We start from the raw sequence: 22,970 nt of genomic DNA on the forward strand, positions 1-22,970 counted from the left end.
CCCATCACCCCTAGCTAGCAAGGCCAGAGCTCAGGGATGATGGGAGTTGTAGTCCAACAACATCTGGGGACCCACAGGCTGAGAACCGCTGGATTGGACGAACTTGTGGGCCCCTTCCATCTCTACAGTCCTGTGGTTCCATGAAATTGGAGCAGAACTGCAGACAATGTGAGCAGAGCAGCTGATGGCGAAGACTGCCATCGAACCAGAGAGCTTGAACTTTGAGCAACTCAGGGGAGTCAAAAGAAACTGCTTCTTCACACAGTACATAGTTAAACTATGGAACTGGCTATGGACACCAACTTGGATGGCTTTAAAAGAGGATTAGATAAATTCATGGAGGATAAAGACTATCTGTGGCTACTAGCCGTGTTGGATATGCTTTGCCTTCACTGTCAGATGAAGCAATGCTTCTGGATATTCAGAGTGGTCCCATTGAAATTAATGGACCTGAGTTAGCTCATTTGTTCTAATTGCTGTTCTCTATCCAGATCTAAAATCCTGTTGTTCCCAGTGCTGGTGGAAAGTTTGCCCATTGCTACCCTCTCTCTTCCCTTCATGGATCACTGCCTTGTCATGGCAAAGGGGTTTGAATAACTCAGAGAAGCTATGAGCTATGCCGTGCAGGGCCACCCAAGACGGACAGGTCATAGCCGAGAGTTTAGACTAAATGTGACCCCCCTGGAAAAGGAACTGGCAAACCACTCAATGGACATAAAAAAGAAGCTTTAGGAAGAAAGTGAGTTTGCAAGGCATGCTCTGGTTCATGGGGTCACGGAGAATCCAACATGACTAAAACGACTAAACAATAACAACCCTCTCTCTGGCTGCAAAGATCTTACAGTGCAGAGCATGCTTCACCATCTTGTTTTGGTCGCCACACTCTTAAGTTTTCTAGTGGGCAATGTGGTGTCCTCCAATAGACATTGGACTCCCAACACCTGAAGGGCCCAGCCAGCCTGGCTAATAGTCAAGGTTGAGGGGAGCTGTAGTCCGTCCAACAACTTATGAAGGGCCCCACATGGACTCCCCAGCTCTAAATGTAGCTGGACACCAGCTCCCATCAGCCCCAGCCAGCCTGGAGAATGGTCAGGGGTGATGGGTGTCGTACAAATTATGGAAATAATTAAATTAAAGGTTGAAATATGTCAGAGAAGGGTTGAGCAAGTAAAGGCTGGAATGTGAAGGCTGTGTTTGCAAGAGAAGCACAGAATGACATGAAAACACAAGCTACTGCTGTAACTGTTAAGGACGAAGGAAGGGAGGAAAGTTAAGATGTTATTCCTCCTGACTGAACCAATAGAAGATAGAAGAAGAAGAGGAGGTTTGGATTTGATATCCCGCCTTTCACTCCCTTTAAGGAGTCTCAAAGCGGCTAACATTCTCCTTTCCCTTCCTCCCCCACAACAAACACTCTGTGAGGTGAGTGGGGCTGAGAGACTTCAAAGAAGTGTGACTGGCCCAAGCTCACCCAGCAGCTGCATGTGGAGGAGTGGAGACGCGAACCCGGTTCACCAGATTACGAGACTACCGCTCTTAACCACTATACCACACTGGCTCTCCCGAAGTACTGCCATATATGGACATAACTGCCCCTTTCCTTCTCTTTGTTTATAAATGTATAAATGCTTGTGGTTTGTTTTTTTCATATTTGGGGTGCCATCCCTCAACTACCTGCTACCTGAGGTTGTGTTGCACTGGCTTTGCAACACCTAAATAAACGTCCTGTTGGACTGAGAACTGGAGTCTGGATTTTATTTGCTGTCCAAGCTGAACCCACAGGGTGTTGGTTATTCAACCCCAGTATTTCCCCAACAATGGGAGTCATAGTGCAGTTGTACGAGGTTAGTATGGCCCATGTACAAGGATGACGCACAAAGCTGTTATCCAGGAACACCAGGAGGACACCACATCGCCCCCCCCCCCCCAATATGTTGCTGAACACCAACTCCAATCATCCCTGACCATTGGGTCAACAGTCAGGGATGATAGGAGTTGTAGTCTACAATCAGCAGGGCACCCCATTGGCTGTCCCAGGAGTCTCTCTCCCATGCATGGAGCATATTGGACAAGCATAGAATTGGTGGCTGAGGATTTTTTGGTTGCTGTCCCCCCACCCCCATGAACACTAGAAAGATCTGTATTAATTGCAAGAAGTAAATGGGATTTTTGTTTTTGCAAGCACTTATCTTCTAGGGCAGCTGAAGGCTCATTTATCATCCTCCCAGACCAGACGGAGCAACTAATTATAGCATCTATGGAGATTAGCAAGGCATTTGCATGGGGGGAACAGGAGGGAAGAGAAAAAGGACAGCTCTGCAGAACTTGTGCAAGAGCCTCATGAGACGCCCCGTACCTTCGCAAGCTTTGTTGTCAGCCGCCAGCCTGTATCCAGGGTGGCACTCGCAATGTGCCACCCCACGCCGGCTCTGGCACCGGTGCATGCAGCCTCCATTCCTGTCGGCACATGGGTTTCTCACTGGGAAGAGAAGGGAGGCAGCGAGTCAGTTGGAAATGGTCCAAAAGGAAGCAGTCCAAGGCAGAGCCTTGGTGTCACGTGCAGAAGATCACAGGAGCATCTCCAGGTAGGACAGGGAAGAGACTCCCCCTGGACAGCCACTGCCAGTCAGCGCAGTCAATACTGAACTGGATGGAGTCTATTCTCAATAAATAGGTCATCTGCAGAAACCCACAGGCTGTTGCCCAAAATAGTTCTGCTTATGAGAGAGGAACAGTGGGGTGCAACTGCTTTGGATGGAGGCTTCCTTGCATCTTGTGAAGAAGAGAAATTACGCCGTGCGGGTTCTTAGAACGGCCAAACACCCTTTCCAAAGAACACTGGCAATGGCTTATCCTGCATGCAGTTGTTCAGGAAAGGAAGCCAGGGGCCAAGTCCTTTCAAGTACATTTTGAAGAAGGATCAGCCAGCACTCAGATGCCAGAAGAGCTGCAGCTTCAGCTTTCCACCAGTGAGCTCCTGTTCTAGGTTAATCTGCACACCAGCATCCTCCCCTTTCTGTCTCTTATCTGAGTCCTTCCAGCTGAGATTATCCAGCTGGTTCTCTCTCCATAGTTGGCTTTCTCCCCTCCTCTGCTGGAACCAGAGATGACTAAAGGGGAGGGGCAGGCACTTCCTCAGAGATAATTCTGTCTCTTCCCTGGTATGAGAGACTCCTGGGCTTGATTCTATTTCATTTCGCTCTGCTTCCCTCCCTTCTCCTCTTCCTCCAAAGACAAAGCATTCCCTCAAAAGGTGTCTGAAAGAACATCATTACACACTCCCTTCTAAACACAAACTGGCCGTGCAATCAGGGCAGTGCCGGATTTATGTATAGGCTAAACAAGCTATAGCTTAGGGCCCCACTCTCTTGGTGGCCTCCAAAAAAATTAAAGGGGGAAAAAGCTTAATAATTATTTCACTATCAATATACTACTTCTTAATTGTATTTCACTATTAATATAATTCTTCTTAATTGTATTTCAGTTCAACAATTACTTTGATAAAAATACATATTTTGTTACATGCAAATGGCTTTAGATACCCATTAGGTCCATAAATTACTATATAGCATATATTCAACACAAAAAACAGCGGCAATTTGTTGTTGACAAAGGACAGCTGGACATATAAAGGCCCCCATTACCTTCAGTAGCTTAGGGCCTCATCAAAAGTAAATCCGGCCCTGAATCAAGGAGCCTCAGTCCAGGCCAGCCTTTCTCAACCCGTGAGACCCCAGATGTTGTTGAACTACAACTCCCATCACCCCTAGCTAGCAGGGCCAGAGCTCAGGGATGATGGGAGTTGTAGTCCAACAACATCTGGGGACCCACAGGTTGAGAACCGCTGGTCCAGGTGATCATTATGAATGAGCAACCATTTCCCGACCAGCTGATCTCACTTGGAACACCTGTGGAAGCCCAGGGGGTGGCACACCTAAAGACATTCACAACTGTCTCCTGTTTTCATCAGGACCACCCCCAGGTTTCAGGCAGCCCCTGCCCTACCTGGTGTTGCTGGAGCTTGGACCCAGGGCTGACTGCATGCAAAGTGGGTGCTGTATCATAGAGCGACTGAACCCAACCCTACCGGGAGATGCTGGTTATTGAACCTGGGACCTTCTGTATGCAAATCAGAAGCTCTTACCACTGAGCTACTGCCAGGGATGGGTGAATCTGCTGTCAGTTTGGGTTGCTCTTGATTTCTCTTCTCCCCCCATGCCCAGGCTGTAATTGTGTTAAATTAATCACCAAATGTGAAAACACACACCAACTTAATTCCAAACAATTCATCCATTTTTTTAAAAAAAAAACTGAATTAAAATATAGATACTGGTGACTGCATTTCCACTGTACAAATTTGACCCTGGCAATAATATTTTTTTTGGGGGGGGAGGGTGGAATTCCTTATATTTATTAAATATACACAATTCCATGCAAGTAGCCTGCAGAGGCGTAACTGTCTCTGATCCTAGATATATATAGCCCTCAGGACCATTTGGGAAGAGGGCAGTAGCCCAGTGGCTAGAGCACCTGCTTTGCAAGCAGAAGGTCCTAGGTTCCATCATTGGCATCTCCAGGTACGGCTGGGAATGTCCCCTGCTGGAAACCTTGAACAGTCCCTGCATGCAAGTAGAGACAATGTTGTGCTAGATGGACTAGTGGTCTGATCCATATAAGGCATGTTCCTTTGTTCTTATTAAACCAGGTCTTCATTTAGAATCTTGAGGACTAGGAACTTACTAGGGGGAAGGTCCATAGCTCAGTGGCAGAGCACCTGCCTTGCATGCAGGAGGTCAAAGGTTCAAACCTTGGCATCTCCTGATAGGGCTGCAAATGTCTCCTGTCCAAAATGTTGCATGAACAATACGGAACTAGATGGACCAAGGGTCCAGGGCTCAGTATAAGACTGGCCTGCCACATTCCTCTGCTTGATCCGAGCCCTCAAAGGGCAGGGGAGACTCACCAATGCAATGCTTCCCATCCTCCTTCAGCTGGTAATTTGGCCGGCATTGGCACTGATGCTGTGAGAGGGTGAGCTGCACACAGTCATGTTCACATCCACCGTTGTTGATAGCACAGGTGTTTATGGCTGGGAAATAAAAGAACAGAGGCATGATTAGGTCAAACTGCAACAGATGAACGATTGGCCTGATCCAGAGGGCCTTTCTTCTTAGTAATGTGATTGCAGTCATGAATCAACTTCACATAGAAATCTTGAACCAATTGCACAGTAAAATGATAATGACCAACAACATGCAAAACAAATAAAAACAATTCCACATATACAGAGAATTAAAGACAATTCCATTTTTCAACTTCAATACAGATACCGACTGCTTGTTGAAAAATGGCTTGCTGAAAAAGGAAGGCGTTCAATAGGTGTTGAAAAGACAACAAAGACAGCGCCCACCTAATATCTAATGCTGATTTAAGGACTCCAACCCCCATCAGTCCCAGTCAGCATAGTCAGTCATCAGGGAGGATGGGAGTTGTAGCCCAAGAACATCTGGAGGGCCAAAGGCTCCTTCCCGGTGCTTCAATGGGAGGGAGTTGCTGACACACTAAAATCCAATTCTGGAACAAACCTTCTGATAAGACAGTATCTGCAGGAAGCCCTCGTCTGAGCAGTTCAGTGATCAACTGAGTATATAATGGGGGACATGATTTTATTTTAGGCATCCTGGTTTCAAGCATCCTGGGCTTTGAGCACCAGAGCCAACACATTGTTGGTTAATTGGGAGCCACTCAAATTCTTTCAGCAGCAGTGCAAAGCTGCTGCATTTTGCACTAGCTACGTGATGTGTGAACAGATGCTTTCTTCAGTCATGTTCTTGTCTACAGCTCATAGCTAGCAAAGAGGAAACTTAACCCAGAGCCCTAGTTTCAGTGATGATACTCCAAGCCAAACTTTGGCTGAACTCAGTGCGGCACTGAAAAAGGACTGGGATGGAGCAAAGCAGTTGCAAGATCTTCTCTGGGAGTCCACACATTCACAAAGTCCAAGGAAGGCAGAGTTGGGGCAGTCCCTTTTCAGACCAAAGGGCCCCATTATCTCCTGGGCAGCCACATGGCAGTAGTGGGTGGATCCAAAGGCAAAAGTGTGCAGAGCAACACCTTTGTACAGACAACTATTTTCTGAACACAACCCTCTCCATTCAGGCAAGCAAGAAGCATGTTCTGCTTTGCAGGACACACTGCAGTCAGGCACAAACATCTGAGGGGCAAAGCAAAGCTGGTGAAGGGAGTGGGCTGGGGAGAAATTAACAGGCCACACAGAATTGCCTGAAGGGCTTTACTTGACCCCTAGTCCTAAGGTTCCCCAGCCGAGGTAAGCCACAGTTTTGGACTTGCCATTTGTGAACCAGACCAGTGTGTCACTGAGCAATGAGCAGAACAGTCCATGTATGGGACTCGTCTGCAGAAAAATGTGCTGATGATATAAAACAGGCCATTCTTTTTGGATCTGCTATCTTGTTTTGTTTTTAAAAGAATGAAAAGAGGGATGTTCTCCTTGGATCGAAATTTCAGCCACACGGTTTCAGTGACATAATCCAAGGCTGCAAACTGGGGGTGGTTCAAGGGACGGATTCCAATTGACAATTTTGTCTGCACGTGGCAAACCCTCTGCCCCACGCTGCCACCTGCCCGGCAGGTGCTGAGGTTGAAGGACAAGTTTTGATGAGGGTTTGTTTAAGGAAGGAAACGGCCAACATGGGGTGTTGATGGCAGGAGGGGCGGCTCCAAGTGCCCCCAGCGGTTCAGACCAAACCAGGAAGAGAGCAAACAGTCAATGGCAATTGAAGCTGCATTCAAATAACTTTCAGTGAGACAAGAAGGATGTGGGAAGCTCGTTTTCTGGCTGCACGCCATGCAGTAAACAAACAAAGAAAGAAACATTTTATGCAACCAGTCATGCTTCAAAACACCCCAAAGGTACACGCAAAAATCTGCCTTGCTTTTCTGGACTTTCAAAGACTTGTTTCACGTATGGAACTTGAGAAGCTACTTTGTACAGAGTTCAGAACTTTAGTCCATTTACACGCGGGGGTCAAATACAGCCCCCTAGCCCTCTCCTTCTGGCCTTAGGCACTCTCCCAAGCCATGCCCCCTTACTCAGGCCACACCCCTACCTGACCCTGCTTTGCATCCTCCTTGAATGTTTTGCCAGGCTGGATCACGCCTTTTGCTTCTCTGGGTGGAGGACAGAGAGCGGTGTGTAGCCAACTGTACAATGCTAAAATTTGCATTTGTTGCTCCGCCCACTTTTGCCTCTGGCCCCGCCCATGTCCAGAATATGTTCCCCAGAAAGGAATGTAGCTCCTGGGTTTCCCCCAACTCCAACTTATGCTGATTGGAAGGGGGAGGGTCTCTACACTGTCTTTCCCAGCTCTTCCTTCCTGGGTGCCCAGGCTGGAATCAGATGCAGGTCAGTATGAAGAAGCAGTCAGTTGTCAGTAAAGTTAACTCTTTATTCAAGGAAACAGCATGCAACTCAGCCACACTTCTGAGTAGGTCTTGCCACTGTGGAACTGGCCCTGCCTTCCACCCCTTCTAAGGCGCCTTCTCTCCTAGCTGTTTCCCAAGCAGTCTCAAACTGCATCTGCCCGCCTCTGACCTCTGTTCTGCTCTCCTCATTATTCTGTGTGTTCTTGCAGACCAGGGTGGAGGGGAGCTTCTCGCAGCATGAGAGGGAGACTCCCAGGATCCTTCAGCAGTATCTTAACCCCCTCCTCTGCTGCAGCCTCGGAGTCTGAACTGCTCCCTGTCACAGGTTCCTCCTGATCATTAAACCCTGTATCCATCACCTCTGTCCAATCTTCCCTCTCTGACGTCTCCTCAGTGTCCCACCACCAATCCCCTGGCTCTGAGCCTTCATCCTCTGGGATTACCCATGGGATTACCCCCCTCCTCTTCACCCAGCGGCTTCCACTGCATTAGGTGGGCTCCTCACATGGCCTCCTCAGTGGGCCAGGCCCGGTGGTACAGTCCAGGAAAGGCTTTGCCACTTGACTTTAGTGAATGTGTACATTAGCCTTTAAATTCTCTGGAGACATTTATATTTCATGGCCCACAGCCTGCTTCTTCACGCAAGAGACTGGCTGACAATATTATCTTAGAAAAGAAACCGTTCAGTGGGTTTCCATAAACAACTTCTGGCAAGCAACAATTATTTGGAAGGCAGTTATCTCGAACCCTCTGGGAGACATCTCCCGCCTCCCTCCCCACAAATAAAAGAGAGGTGCTTTTGGAGAAGGTAATGCCACGTCTCTTGAGTCGGAGGTGGGGAACTTTTTACAACCCAAGGGCCACATTCCCTTCCAGGCAACATTTCAGGGGCCACATGCCAGTAGTGGGCGGGGCCAGAGGCAGAAGTGGATGGAGCAACAAATGTGGATTTTGCATTTTAACAGCAGGCTAGTTTTATTCAAAGGTCTGTATAGTTAAAGCTATGGTTTTCCCAGTAGTGATGTATGGAAGTGAGAGCTGGACCATAAAGAAGGCTGATTGCCAAAGAATTGATGCTTTTGAATTATGGTGTTGGAGGAGACTCTTGAGAGTCCCATGGACTGCAAGAAGATCAAACCTCTCCGACATAAGGGAAGGGAATAAGGGCAAAATCCTGCTTTTGCTACGGCATTCCACCATAGTTAATTGGTAGAGCCTCTGCTTTGTGTAGAGAAGGTCCTTGGTTCAACCACTGGCATCTCTGTGAAGGACTGGGAGAGACCCCTGGAGAGCTGCTGCCAGCCAGGGTAGACACTACTAATCCAGATGGAGTCAGTGGTCTGACTTGGTATATACAAGGCAGCTTCCCACGTTCCTGTGTCGTAAGAGCCATACCCCCATGGCAGAACATCTACTTTGCATGGGGAAGGTCAAGGTTCTCTCCTCAGCATCTCTAGGTAGGGCTACAAGAGCCTCCTGCCTGAAACCCTGGAGAGCTGCTGCCAGTCAGTGTAGGCAGTTCTGGTCCAGATGGGCCTATGGTGCGATTTAGCGAAAAGCAGTTAATGTGCCTGTGGGAGGTTGGGTGATGGCATGATCTCTCTATATGGATACTGTCCTTTCAGAGCTGTTTGGGGAGGACTGTGTTGCTTTGAGCTATATGCTCAATGGGCCATCCCATTATCCCAGCATTCCTTTTGAACAAGAAACATCCAGTTTTGTAAGCTTAGCTTTCATATGTGTGCTTGCTTGCTTGTGAGTTGGTATAACAGCCTGTTTAATTCTGAAATACAAAAACAAGTCCTCTTTAATAGCAAGAACTGGTTTAAGTTTTATACGGTTTCATACCAGGAGAGATTATTTTAGATTTAAGATGATCGCTTATTAAACCTTTGTAGTCTTGTTTTTCTCCCAGGCGGGCAAAAGTGAAGCCTGCTTTTACCATCATATATATATTTTTAAAAAAAGGAAGGAAAGAGAGAACCTCAACAGCATTCTTTATGAAAGCTTTGAATGTTTTTATTAGCTTTGTTTAAATATATGTGATTTGATTTGATTTTTTTTAATAGCTACCACCAGGCTCTGTAATATCCAGCTCCTCATTGCCTCAGTCCAAGATGATTGTGCATGTGTGTGTTTTTGTTTTTGTTGCAAAAGAACCGTAAACCACTTTTCCAGCTCCTGTTCCAACAGCCCTTATGCATTGCTCAACAAACATTTTGACCCGCCTCAGTGGCTTTGGGTCCCCAAATGGGTTGCCTGGTTAATCAGGGGCTTGTGTGTCTATGCCTGAATGCAAAAGACCAATTCAAATTGTTCTCTGTATCAGGAAAGGTCACACATTACTATTTCGGGCCGTGTTTTGTTTTTATGCTGGGGGAATCGTTTACAGTAAAATTAGGACATATTTGTGGCTTTTCCCTCTTGCACGCTAAGCCAAGTTTTCTTCTGCAGCTCCTGGAGGCTATTTGGGGATCACAGATGATCCTGGAAGAGCAGCGCACTGGAAAGCAGACACCTTTTGAGATGTTATATTGGGGATGAGGAACCTCAGGCCCTGGCGGGGAGGGGAGGGGAGCAAATGCAACCCTCCACTCCATCAGGCCCTTGGGATGCTCCCTCCCAAGCCCTGATGCTAGCCCTCCTTGGATGTTTTTTTGCCTGTCTGGAATGTATTCTTGAACTCAGAGTACATCCTTTTCCCTAGATGGAGAGTGGTGGGTTTTTTTTGGGGGGGGGGCTGTATAAAACTTGTCGTTTAGTCGTGACCGCCTCTTCGTGACCCCATGGACCAGAGCACGCCAGGCACTCCTGTCTTCCACTGCCTCCCGCAGTTTGGTCAAACTCATGCTGGTAGCTTCAAGAACACTGTCCAACCATCTCGTCCTCTGTTGTCCCCTTCTCCTTGTGCCCTCCATCTTTCCCAACATCAGGGTCTTTTCCAGGGAGTCTTCTCTTCGCATGAGGTGGCCAAAGTACTGGAGCCTCAGCTTCACGATCTGTCCTTCCAGTGAGCACTCAGGGCTGATTTCCTTCAGAATGGAGAGGTTTGATCTTCTTGCAGTCCACGGGACTCTCAAGAGTCTCCTCCAGCACCATAATTCAAAAACATCAATTCTTCAGCATCAGCGTTCTTTATGGTCCAGCTCTCACTTCCATACATCACTACTGGGAAAACCATAGCTTTAACTATACAGACCTTTGTCGGCAAGGTTCTAGCTATCTATCCAGCAGCTAACAGTCCAGTTTGATCAACCCAGGAGCAACTTATGAATGGTTTGATTCCACTACACTCTCCTCCTCCTCCTCCTCATTCACATTTCAGGCTCCACTCTGCTCAACCCAGAAGGAGCACTTACAGATTTGATGTTGGTAGACAGAGAGCTCACAGGCTCAAAAGAGCTGAAGCAGAGGGAGAACACAGCCATCGTGCTTAGTAACCAATGTCAGAAACTCAGTCTATAAGCTAGGCACCAAATGGCTCCTTAAACCAGTTGCCATTTGGGGGTTAGATAGTTTGAAATTCCTATTTTTCTCCAGCACGACTTTTTGGTTCCTGAAATTCGTTCTGACTGCGCAGTGAAAATATAATAGAGAGAATTCGACAGGATGTGTTGATAGGGTGCGAAAGCAGCCAAGAGCTAAATATCGCCAGGCACGCGCCTCCAGATGGTGGAGATGTCAGGTGCCAACCTGGCACCCGGGCATCTTCACTTGGTTGCACGTGGCCGAAAGCCAGGTGCAAAATCCACCTGGCAATTTTCGAATGCTGTTAGTAACCACCAGAAATCTCCTCCTCCATGAATTGGTCTTTTAAAGCCATCCATCTGAGGAAAGTATCGTGAATAAGAACAATAAAAGAGCCAGGCTGCTGGATCATGGCAAAGGCCCATCTAGTCCAGCCCCCTGTTCTCACAGTGGTCAAGCAGATGCCTATCAGGTTTAAGGTGCTTCAAAGCCCTATACGGCCGAGGACCCTCGTACCTACGGGACTGCCTCTCCTGGTATGTCCCACGGAGGACCTTACAGTCTTCAAACAAAAACATCTTGGAGATCCCAGGCCACAGGGAGGTTAGGCTGGCCTCAACCAGAGCCAGGGCTTTTTCGGCTGTGGCCCCGATCTGGTGGAACGCTCTGTCACAAGAGACTAGGGCCCTGTGGGACCTGACATCTTTCCTCAGGGCCTGCAAGACAGTGCTGTTCCGCCTGGCCTTTGGTCAAGGCACAGCCTGACCCCCTCCTTTGGTAATCCTCACAGAACTCTAGCTCAATTAATTTGATTTGAACTGATTTTAAAATGAATTGATTTTATAATGTTGTGTTACTTTTATTGTTGTTAGCTGCTCTGAGCCCGGCTTTGGCTGGGGAGGGCAGGATATAAATACAATATTTTTAATAATAATAATAATAATAATAATAATAATAATAATAATAATAATAATTGGAATCCCGCAAGCAGGATCCAAGCACAAGAGCATTCTCCTCTCCTGTGGTTTCCAGCAACTGGTACCCGGAGGCATGCTGCCTCTGACAGTGGAGAAAGAAGACAGCCATCACTGGCAGCCTCACCTCCATGAATTTGTCCAGCCTTCTAAAGCTCTCCAGGCTGGTTGCCATCATGGCATCTTGTGGGAGTGAGTTCCACAGTTTTACTAGGCCCTGGATGAAGAAGTACATCCTTTTGTCTGTCTTCAATCTCCCAACAATCAGATTTCTTGGATTTCCACAAGTTCAATATTATGATAGAAGAAGGAAAAAACATCTCCCTATCAGCTTTCATACCCAACATGTATAGTTGTGTACAGGTTTATAATGCTCCTTCATAAATTATAGCAAGGCCAACTTCTCTGTATGTAAACAGGATTTGTCATCGCTCATTTGGGTGAAGGGGATTTCCTGTTCCCTCTACATCTTTTTTGTTCTGAAGGGCTCCTACAGTTCCCCAACAGTTCCCAGTAATCTTGAAAATCACTCTTTGGAAAATCAGGGCAGTTTTCTGAGCTGCAATTGCCCGGCTTTGGGTAAACAAGACCACCTTCTTCAGCTCAAAGGGCATTCTGTGTCTCTGCAGAATTTCATTTTAAATCCTAAATTGGAGGAGGACTTCTCTAGGGTACAGTGCCCAGTTCTCAATACCTCAGAGCGTTACAACCTGAGCAAATCCATATTTTGACCAAAAAAATTATTCATTTTGGCAACTTTGTTAAATTATATTCTGCCCCACTCAGGAAACTGGTTGAGGGTTTTATAGAACTGTTTCCAGTAGCGCTCTGCCAAAAATTACCTTCACATATTTCCCCCCTGACGCGTTTTCCATCAGTTAATGAGAAAAGAAATTACATTCAAAAACATATCAAGGGAGGAGGAAATTTCAGTGAGATTTTCATGTATGGGATGTGGTTTTTTTGTTCTGCTTACTTACTTACAAGGTGGTCAGGGGGAGGGGAAATCTTGAATGTCCCTTCATTCTACAAAAATCATTTTCTCTGGCATTCTGCAGGCTTGCACATTAATCCCACTTCCCGAAATCCACATGAGGTGAGCTACCCTTTAAGTGGGGGGAGGTGGAGAGGCTGCCTACTTTGTGCCTGATAGTTGCTCCCCCCCCCCCTTTATTAATGCAGAGCATTGGAATGCCAAAAGGGAAGGGAAAGCAAAAAAGCAGAAGTAAACAAACTGAACTCAGGAACTCCCAGGTAAGTTCCGCCCACTATTGTGTGGGCAGGTCGATCCCTCCCCTTACCTGGCCAACTCTATCCTGGCAACGCCTCCCCAGCTGGGATTAGGTAACTGGCAGAGGTAGGCGGCCACCTCCAGGTGGTCAGCCTGGTGGGGGGGGGGGCGAATCCAGGCTGTACTGCTGGGAGCCGCATGGGATTGTGGGGGCTGCATGTGACCACACAAAAGGTGCTCCCCATATGATGTGGGGAGCGGTCATTAACACAGCACTTGTTTTAAATGCTAGAGAGAGCAGCATTTGGCCGTCATGCCCCGTACTTACAATGAGTAGGCCTAATGTTGAGTATAACACACTGCTTAGGTCAGGCATGGGGAACTTAAGAGTCAGAGAATTGTAAGGTTGGAAGGCACCCAGAAGATCAACTAGTCCTGCAATGTAGGAATAGACAACTGTCCCACAGGGGGATCGAACCTGCGACCCTGGGGTTATCAGCACTATGCTCTTGCCAACTGAGCTATTCAGCTGTGACTCTTCTCATTTCATTTATTATATTTCTATGCCGCTTCTCCCTCACACAAATTGGCACACAAACAATAAACAATGATAACATAATAAAACCTCAAGATTTCAACATAAATCACGAAGAACAATTAACAAATAATCAGCAAAACAAATCGCCAGTAAAACAACCACCTTCTATAAAACGCTATCGACAAGATTAAAACATAAGCTAAACAGCGCAGCCACAACAAAAAGTCATATTCTAAGACTCACAAAACACTACAGGATTTGTAATCCACAAAAGACTATTAACAGCATTAGCAAACTAACAACCAAAAACAATAAGCAACTATTTTACTTTTAAAAGACAACTGAAGGAGGCCCTGTTTAGGGAAGTTTTTAAAGATTGATGCTGTATTGTTTTTAATATTTGGTTGGAAGCTGCCCAGAGTGGCTGGGGAAACCCAGCCTGATGTGCGGGGTATAAATAATAAACTGTATATTATTATTATTATTATTATTATTATTATTATTATTATTATTATTAAAAAAATAAGCACTGCTGAATGCACACACTCTCTCTTCCAACCCCCATGACTCATAATCTTCCACTCAACTCATCCAAAGACACATACACATAATGCCCATGACAGTAACTCCATTTTGAAGGCTTCAGAAACTTCTATGGCTGGAGGTTGGGGAAACAACAACAACAACAACAACAACAAACCAGGTGAGGGAAGCTCATCAGGTCTCAAACTCTCGGTGAGTTATGTACTGAGTTGAACAGGATCCAAAATGCAGCAGTCTGATTGGTCCTAGAACAATAGGATTCAGAATGCAGCAGTCGGATTGGTCCTAGAACAATAGAATTCAAAATGCAGCAGTCTGATTGGTCCGCAGGAGCCACCCATTCCAACTCCAGGTGGAAGTGAATCCGCAACCTGATTGGCCTACAGGAGAATCCCAGAATTAGCCAATCACATGGGGCCCATTGTGTAAATAATGTATATAAAGCAGACATTTCAGGGGAACTGGCATTCCTCACTACTATGAGCTGAATAAAGAGCATGAAATCCACACTCGACTCCAAGTATATTTCACACTGCATGAGAAGACAGTCTCAGGCAGACTGAGCAGATGAGACCAAAGATGGGCCCAACGACCAAGAAGGCAGTTTCTGCATGTGCTGTAGCAATGAGGGGCAGGTGGGGCTCATGAACCTGGAAAGCCAGCTTGTCTAGGAGAAGGAAAACCTCCACTGCTCTGTGGGATATCTTTGGGAGAAGGAAAAGTTAAGGATCAAACCCTACACAAATCTGGAGTGGGGTTGATGGTTGAATAGCACCTGGTACGCCTCTTTCTGGCAACTCCTGCAGCCAAGCTGGTGCCAAAGGTATTGCTCTGCTTTCCTTTGGACCACATCAAGAGGGAGGTCTTGTCGTCTGGGCAGCCCAGGACCTCCACACATACTGCCCAGGTCTGCACCCCAAGTCTGCTAACACAGTGGTTTGATTTCACCTCCAGCGCACACTCCATTGTCCCTCAAGACCGATGGATGCCAACAACCAAAAACTCTCTCTCCACACACCAACCCTGTACCCAATTCAATACCCTGCACCACCAAAATGCGACTGCTGGACTCTGAGGAATGTGTGCAAATTAATTACCTGTGTGCTGGGCTTGCTTTCCCTCCCCTCCCCTAAATAATTTTGCTTTCAGCTCCCACCATTCAAACTATCAAATACATTGGAATAGATATAATGCAGCAGCAACAGAGGCGAATGCAATTCTAGGCTGTCTCAACAGAAGTACAGAATTAATGTCATAGGCAATTGTCAGTTACATTGAACTACCCTGGGGCTCAGTTTCACTCAAAGTAGACTTGTTTAAATTAATGGCCCTGAGCTAGTCAAAACCATTAATTTCAACGATCTGAGTAGGACTAACATTGAGTGCAAACTTTGTGAAAAATAATTTATTAAAATGAAAGAAATACAAGTATGACTGACAATCAAAATGATTAAAAAGGTAAGCTGGATAAAAGTATATATATATAACTGGCAGGAAGTTGTTCTCCGCACTCATGAAGAAAAGAAGCTTGTAAAATGATGTTAAATTATTCACTGCATACATGCCTTGTGTTTTGCTTTTTAAGCAGCCTGAGGAGAATGGGAGGGTTAGGGTAAAGGTAAGGGTAAAGGTAAAGGTAAAGGTAAAGGGACCCCTGACCATTAGGTCCAGTCGTGGTTGACTCTGGGGTTGTGGCGCTCATCTCGCTTTATTGGCCGAGGGAGCCGGCGTACAGTTTCCGGGTCATGTGGCCAGCATGACTAAGCCGCTTCTGGCGAACCAGAGCAGCACACGGAAACGCCGTTTACCTTCCTGCCGGAGCAGTACCTATTTATCTACTTGTACTTCATGCTTTCAAACTGCTAGGTTGGCAGGAGCAGGGACCGAGCAACGGGAGCTCGCCCTGTCGCAGGGATTCGACACGCCAACCTTCTGATCAGCAAGTCCTAGGCTCTGTGGTTTAACCCACAGCGCCACCCGCGTCCCTGTTAGGGTATCTTCTCCCAACTAACTCGTCCACTCAATTCTCTTTGACCATCCCAAAATACAGGTTGCATGTAAGAAGAGGAATACCCTTCCCCGCCCTCCACAAGCTAATAACCCCGTTTGAACCTTATAGCTTTTCCAACTGTACATGTCAACTGCAAAGCGCTCTGTTTGCATTTGCCATACGGCGTACATTCCAGCTCGGGACAAGTAATAAGAAGCAGAAGTCATTCTCTGGCAAGGCACGCAGCAGGCCATATGCACATGTGAAACAAGACGGGGGGTTGGCAGCCCCGTCGATACAGGATGGGGAATTATACATGGCACATGTCAAGGAGGAAGAATCAAACCAATAACACAGAATTGCATTTTAATACATACCACCCACCTCAGTTGCTAGAAGCCAGGGCTAAAGTTACACTGGTGGGGGGGGAGGGGGGGAGGAAGACCGGGAGCCCCAGCTTGATTTCATCGTGGCACCAACTTAGTCAAGAAACAGCTTCTGACTACGCAAGTCTCTTTTTCAAGGTGGACCTTGTCAGCACACAAAAAAGCTCACCACCCCCATCCCCACCTATCAAACATAAAATAAAGGCAAAAGAATTGATTCCAGTCCTGGTAAGTTCCCTCTAGAGACAAATGCACAGAATGTTTGTGAGTCCAGGCACTCTTTCAAAGCAGCAACTTGGATTGTAAAAAAATAAATAAACCCAGAGCTGTGAACCTCACAGATTCCAACCCCCCCCCCCCAAACATCCAAACAAGCTCCTCATCAGAGCAGACCCACTGAAATTAACGGAACTAAGTCAGACTGCATTTAAAGGCAGTTTGTTCTGTTTTCATGACTTTCCCCTCACTGTCGAGTTCCACGTTATATCCAAGTTTTCAGACAACGTTAAAAGGCACTCCTGGAACTATAGTGGGAAACGGTGGAAGTTCAGCACTCAGTTTTGTGTTACTTGAATCCAGAAATAATCTGTTTGCAAATAATATGGGAATGAGTGCTAAGCTTTTTATTTTTTTCCATTAAAAAATCATATACCACTTGATTGTATTAAAAAACAACAATCCTCACAGTGGTTTACAGAAGGAATAAAACAATAACGTTTTTGGGGGGAAACAGATAAAACAACCATTTAAAACATTACAAAACAAAACCAAAAAGCCAGTAATAAGCCAAAAAAACACACCAGCATTCTAGGTATCTGGGAAGGTTTACCTAAACATAAATGTTTGGGGGAGGTACCAAAAAGAGTACAGTGGTACCTTGGGTTACATACACTTCAGGTTACAGACGCTTCAGGTTACAGACTCCGCCAAAACAGAAATAGTACCTTGGGTAAGAACTTTGCTTCAGGATGAGAACAGAAATTGTGCTCCGGTGGCGCGGCAGCAGCGGGAGGCCCCAATAGCTAAAGTGGTGTTTCAGGTTAAGAACAGTTTCAGGTTAAGAAAGGACCTCTGGAACAAAATAAGTACTTAACCTGAGGTACCACTGTACAGTGAAGTGCCTGCCTTTTAGCAATAGGTAGGGAGTTCCAAAGTTTAGGTGCTGCTATACTAACAGATCAATTTATTGCAAATGAAGAACAGGCATTACTTGTCACCTGTAACTGTGCCAGTTCTGCAGATTTAAGCAGACATATGGGCAAACGTGGGCAAGGCACAATATGCCCCTGAGCCACAAAGGCTGGTGTGGTTGGGGAGGAGCATAATACTCAGGCCTCTGTCGGGAACCCAGTGGCAAAGAGGCTTTGGATTGGGGAGATCCAAATCTGCCTCTGCCCCGACTGAAACTCTGCTGGTGGTCGACTGATGCCGATGGAGGTTTCCACAGCTGTAACTGTAGCCTCCAATCCTGCCAGCAAAAGCTCCTCTCTAATGGTGGAAAAAATGTCTCCACCCAGCCCTAAAACCCCTGCAGCCAGCAGATCTGGGGGTTAGGATTTAGCTGGGTGTCTGTTGTGTACAAGGCCTGAAATAAGAAAGACAAAACCTCTGTGTCCCTTTCTCCTCCTCCAATTACACACTGGTTTTGTTCGGTTTCCTCCAGTGAAGTGTTGTCAGGATTTTATTTTATTTTCTCTGTGGAGTTAATTAGGTGGCTTTGCTAAGAGGATGAGCCCAAGATGACCTCCGGGTTCTTTTTTGTACCCATCAGCAGCCAGGAACACTCGCCCCTTCAGAATAAAGGCACAGTGACCGTGCAGATTCTGGGTGGGTGGGTGGAAAATCTAACCAGCTTCTCTCGAGTTCTGTGGTCATGCCTTTGTGCCCATTGGGACAACAGCAAACCTCAATTCCTAAAGCACAATTCTGGAGACACTGTGCTTTAGTCAGCTTTTGCTGATGAGCCTGAAAGCTTTTGTGGTTTTTTTTTTTATGGCAGCCCAGACACATTTGGATTGGTGGCTCGTTGCCAACTTTAAACTGGAATCTTTTGTACAGTCTTTTTTCTATTATTAAGAATAAAACAAAAGCACCCCCCCCCTTTCTCTCAAAAATATTCCTGGCACTGCATTTGTTTACTTATTTTGCTCATTAGTTCTGCCAACTGCTTCCTAAAAATGAATTTGCACAACTGACGGTGTCTCAGGACCAAAGGGGAAACTGCTGCGTACCCAATCTAGGAACTGTAAATTTTCCACTTCCAAAGAATTGGTGGCCTGGGAAATGGGAGGGTGGAAGAAAATAAGAACCCCATACCTTTGAGTTGTGATCATCACACTGAATTGGAAGTACTTCTGAATCAATGATGGCCAATTGATCGAGCAACTAATAGTTACTTAGGGTAACTGAGATCCGTAAGGGGTGGTATTCCCAGGCTGCATCTTCCAACAGCAGCAACAACGACTGCATCACAACACACTTTGGGCTGCAATCATCGACTGCATCACAACACACTTTGGGCTGCAATCATCACATTGGACTGGAAGTACAAACGACTTCCCACTTATGTGGGGTTTATGTTCTGGGCCCCCAGACACCTAAATGAAATCGCATTAAGTGAGAAGTACCCTTTAAACACCTTCTAAATGCCCTCTCTGCCGCCTTCTCTTCAATCCATACCAAAACATTTGTTGTTGTTGTTTAGTCGTTTAGTCGTGTCCGACTTCGTGACTCCATGGACCAGAGCACGCCAGGCGCTCCTATCTTCCACTGCCTCCCGCAAAAATATCCACAACCAGAATTGAAGCCCTGGGGCCATATTTGTGTGCATTTCCCCCAATATACTCATTTTTGCAAGCTAATACAATGTATATTGGTAGGTCACTTACACATCTGTAGGAACACTTTCCCCTAATACATGCATTATTTTGGTACATGTTGCTTGATTGAAGAACCACATTGCAAAATTCGAACACCCGCAAAATTTCAAAAGAGAGTCTTCCTTTGGTTCACATATTGTTTCGAAGAGAGCGAATAAGGTAGTTCCATGTTAAAAATGTGAACCCGAGTGGTTGTTTCTCCCCCATCCTTTCCCACTGCTGCCCTTCCTCTAGGCAGGCTCCAGACTCAGAAGACCTGTCAAGAATGTTGCTTTTTTAAAAAAATAATAATAATTAAAGCCACGTGATTTCAAAGATCAAGTCAGAGCAAATTCACCGTTTCCCTTAGAGTAAATATTTACACAGGCAGAGAGCTGGCTGAATGAGCCCCTTTCATGCCTGTGCAGAAGCACAAGAGAAAGGAGGCAGGGGTTCCTAGGCCCCAGGCGATTTGTATGGTGAGCCCTCCCTTCCCCAAAATCAAGCATTGCTGCTCCGATTAAGTCAAAGCTCCTAGCTTCTAGAGCTCAGTGACAGAGCATCTCCCTTGCATGCAGAAGGTCACAGATTCAATCCTGGGCAACTCCAGTTAGAGCTGGAAGAACTTCCTGCCTGAAACTCTGGGAAAGCTTTGCCATTCGGTGTGGACAAGATTTGGCGAGATGGGACTGACTCAGTTTAAGGCAGAACTCTTGTGTCCCTATTTAAGCAGCTCTCAACTCTGAACCATGAGGACTGAAATCTTACTTTAAGGGAAGATTCTGCAAATCCGGGACTGACCCTGGAAAACAGGCACACTTGAAGACTCTGATCTAGTCCAACCCCCTGCAATGCAGGAATCTCAAGCCCATCATACAGGACAGATGGCCATCCAACCTCTGCTTCAAAACCTCCAAAGGATGGAGAGTCCACCACCGCTCGCTGGAGTCCATTCCACTGCCAAACAGGCCACTGTGAGAAACATGAAGGTGGACTATATGGGCCCCTTGGTTCGATCCAACAGGACTCCTGTTGCCTTTTAGCTGTCTCGGGGGCCGTATATGTGTACACACATGTGCCAGAAGTAGGTTTCAATGTGGCCTAAGGGACTGCTAATACTTTGGAAAAATATGAAAGCTAGCCACAGTGTCTTTGGATCAGAGAGAGCAAGCTCTTTCCCCATCTGAACTTAATTCATCTCCTCTTAAAACGTGTCTGCTTCAAGCGGGTGTATAATGTCCCCAAAGAACTACAGTGCGCACATTGCATCTGGCCCTGCCCCTAAAAGGTGTGAATGGACACAAGTCACTTTCCAGACACGGAAAAGTTACAGAAACATATTTTTGGTTTACTGCCAAGTTGCTACAAGGTTTAGAAGCCCCTGTGCTCTCTATTTTTCTAGAAACCCCACACTGCACATACCGGCTCGCCACAATGTTTTCATTCGAATGGGACGCTGTGGGGTTTTGCACCGTTCCGTCCGTCTCAAAGAGAGAAGGCAAGCATAATCCCGGAGGAAGGAATTGGCACAGCTGGAACTATCGCAGGCTCCACTAGAGCAAAGACCCTCATGTCTAGTGGCAGGGAGAGAGGGGAGGCCAACAGCATCCTCTGGGATGGGAAGGCCAGCCCAAGACATTTTGCTGATGGAATGAGGAAATCCAAAGATGGTACCCACCTCCATGTGTTCACGATCCACTGAGAATTTCTCCCTCACAGAGGTCCTTGCAATGACTCAACAGAGCAGGAAGATCCTGCAATCTTTGTAAATTGGGAGTCTTTGGATTTGTTTGAGGCTTCCTCCAGTATGACTATGAACACTGGTGCTGAGAATCATGGGCAGAGAGAGTCCTCTTGTGCTCTGGTCATGTCTGTGTGCTTCCTACAGACATTTGGTTGGCTACTGTGAGAACAGGATGCTGGACTAGATGGGCCATTGGCCTGATCCAGGAAGGATCTACTTATGTTCTTATATATGGTGAACCACAGAACAGCAGGCTGGTGGGGTTTTTTATCTAGACCAAGAAACTTTTCTGCTACAAAAGCTACATTTTCTATCCCATGTCACTGGTACCATCCAAATTAGGACTCATCCACTTTCCCCTTGCCAGTGAATGGTTTGAGATCACATCATACATTTAAAGCACTATAACTGCACTTTAAGCAGTCATGTCCCCCGTCGCCAAGAATTCTGGGAGCTGCAGTTTTTGTTAAGGGTGCCAAGAGTTGTTAACAAAGCTCTATTCCCCTCTCAGAGCTACAGTTCTCTGAGTGGCTTAACAGCCAGCCCCTTTTCCCAAGGAATTCAGGGAACTCTGGGCCTAATGTGCATATTTGAAAACTGAAGAAACTGTTGTAGGCACCACATAGACCACAACCTCTTCCATTGCTCACAGCAGAATGCATCAAAACATAATTTCAGCAGAAATTTCGTTGGTGACCTGTGCTTTAACTGATAAGTGTCCCTCAGCCATTTCCTGGCTACCCTCTGCTCCACAAATATCTTCAAAACCTGGAGAATCGAATGGCCTTTGTAGTAGAAGGAATCTCTTGGAATCGGAAATGAAAGCAGAGTACAGCTCATCGCTGTGGCTTGAAAACGTCTCACCGGGGCGGAAAGCATCGCTCCATTTGCTTCAAAACAAACCATTAAGAACAAAGTGAGGGTGCAGTGAAATGAATCATCCCAGAGGGGATCACTTTGTCTGAAAAAGCCTCGAGATTCCCCGTGCTTTGCCGGCCTCCCCCGCAAAGTGAGCTCAAGCTGAGCCCTCGGACCACGGCTTTCCTTTCTCAAACTTCAGAGGGATGAAAGCTGATCTTGCTCAGGAGGAACCAGCCCAAAGCCAGGTGCTTGGACAAAGTCAGGGTCAACTGGGACATCCCAATACATCGCACTTGCACGTTACAACCATGGAGAAGAAAAAGCAGCGTAGCTTCTTGTTTTTACAAATCCATTGCTGCTTCCCTCCTCTGTCTAGTGGTGAGGTAAGGAAACAGGGAGAGGTTTTCCTGTCAAGAAGATAGACACCCCTGTGGACACCATGCACGGGTGTGAAAACTCTGTGGTAAATTTACAGCTCCAGGTGTTTTGTGTGTTTGTTTTTGTGTTTGTGTGTTTGTGGACTCTCCTTCCTTGGAGGCTTCTAAGCAGAGGTTGGATAACCCTCAAGGTCCCTTCCAACTCTACAATTCTATAATTCTAGTATTCTCTCTCTCTCTCTCTCTCTCTCTCTCACACACACACACACACACACACACACAGGGGGGAAGGGCAAGGGGGGAGATTGAATAGACTGTTTCAGAGCTTTTCTACTCCAAAGGTCTGATAAGCTGATTGGTACCGGTTGACAGAGACTTTTAGTTCCAGAACTATGCAGTTTTCTCATGCAAAGCACCACTCACTGCCCTCTAATAGCAAACCCTAGTGACAAGTGCCAATGATACTCAACCCAAACAGGGCCACCAAAAAACTGGGGAGGAGGAGGTGGTCAGCATGTGTGGCAGCAAGCCAAGAATTGCAGAACTACAAAATG

The 22,970-nt window shown here is 46.4% G+C and overlaps 1 protein-coding gene across 5 annotated transcripts in view; it reads right to left on the reverse strand.

The window, feature by feature from the left end:
* Positions 1–22,970, reverse strand: part of MEGF6 (multiple EGF like domains 6) — a 207,825-nt gene that overhangs the window by 52,393 nt on the left and 132,462 nt on the right. For all 5 annotated transcript variants that reach the window (XM_081870733.1, XM_081870734.1, XM_081870735.1 and 2 more), the window contains 2 exons: positions 4,964–5,089; positions 2,357–2,479 (listed from right to left, as the gene is read on the reverse strand). In XM_081870733.1, the coding sequence (XP_081726859.1) occupies positions 2,357–2,479; positions 4,964–5,089 (249 nt within the window). The remainder of the gene's footprint in view (positions 1–2,356; positions 2,480–4,963; positions 5,090–22,970) is intronic.

The sequence above is a fragment of the Podarcis erhardii genome, assembly GCF_964252035.2.
Source record: "Podarcis erhardii genome assembly, chromosome: 7".
NCBI lineage: Eukaryota > Metazoa > Chordata > Lepidosauria > Squamata > Lacertidae > Podarcis > Podarcis erhardii.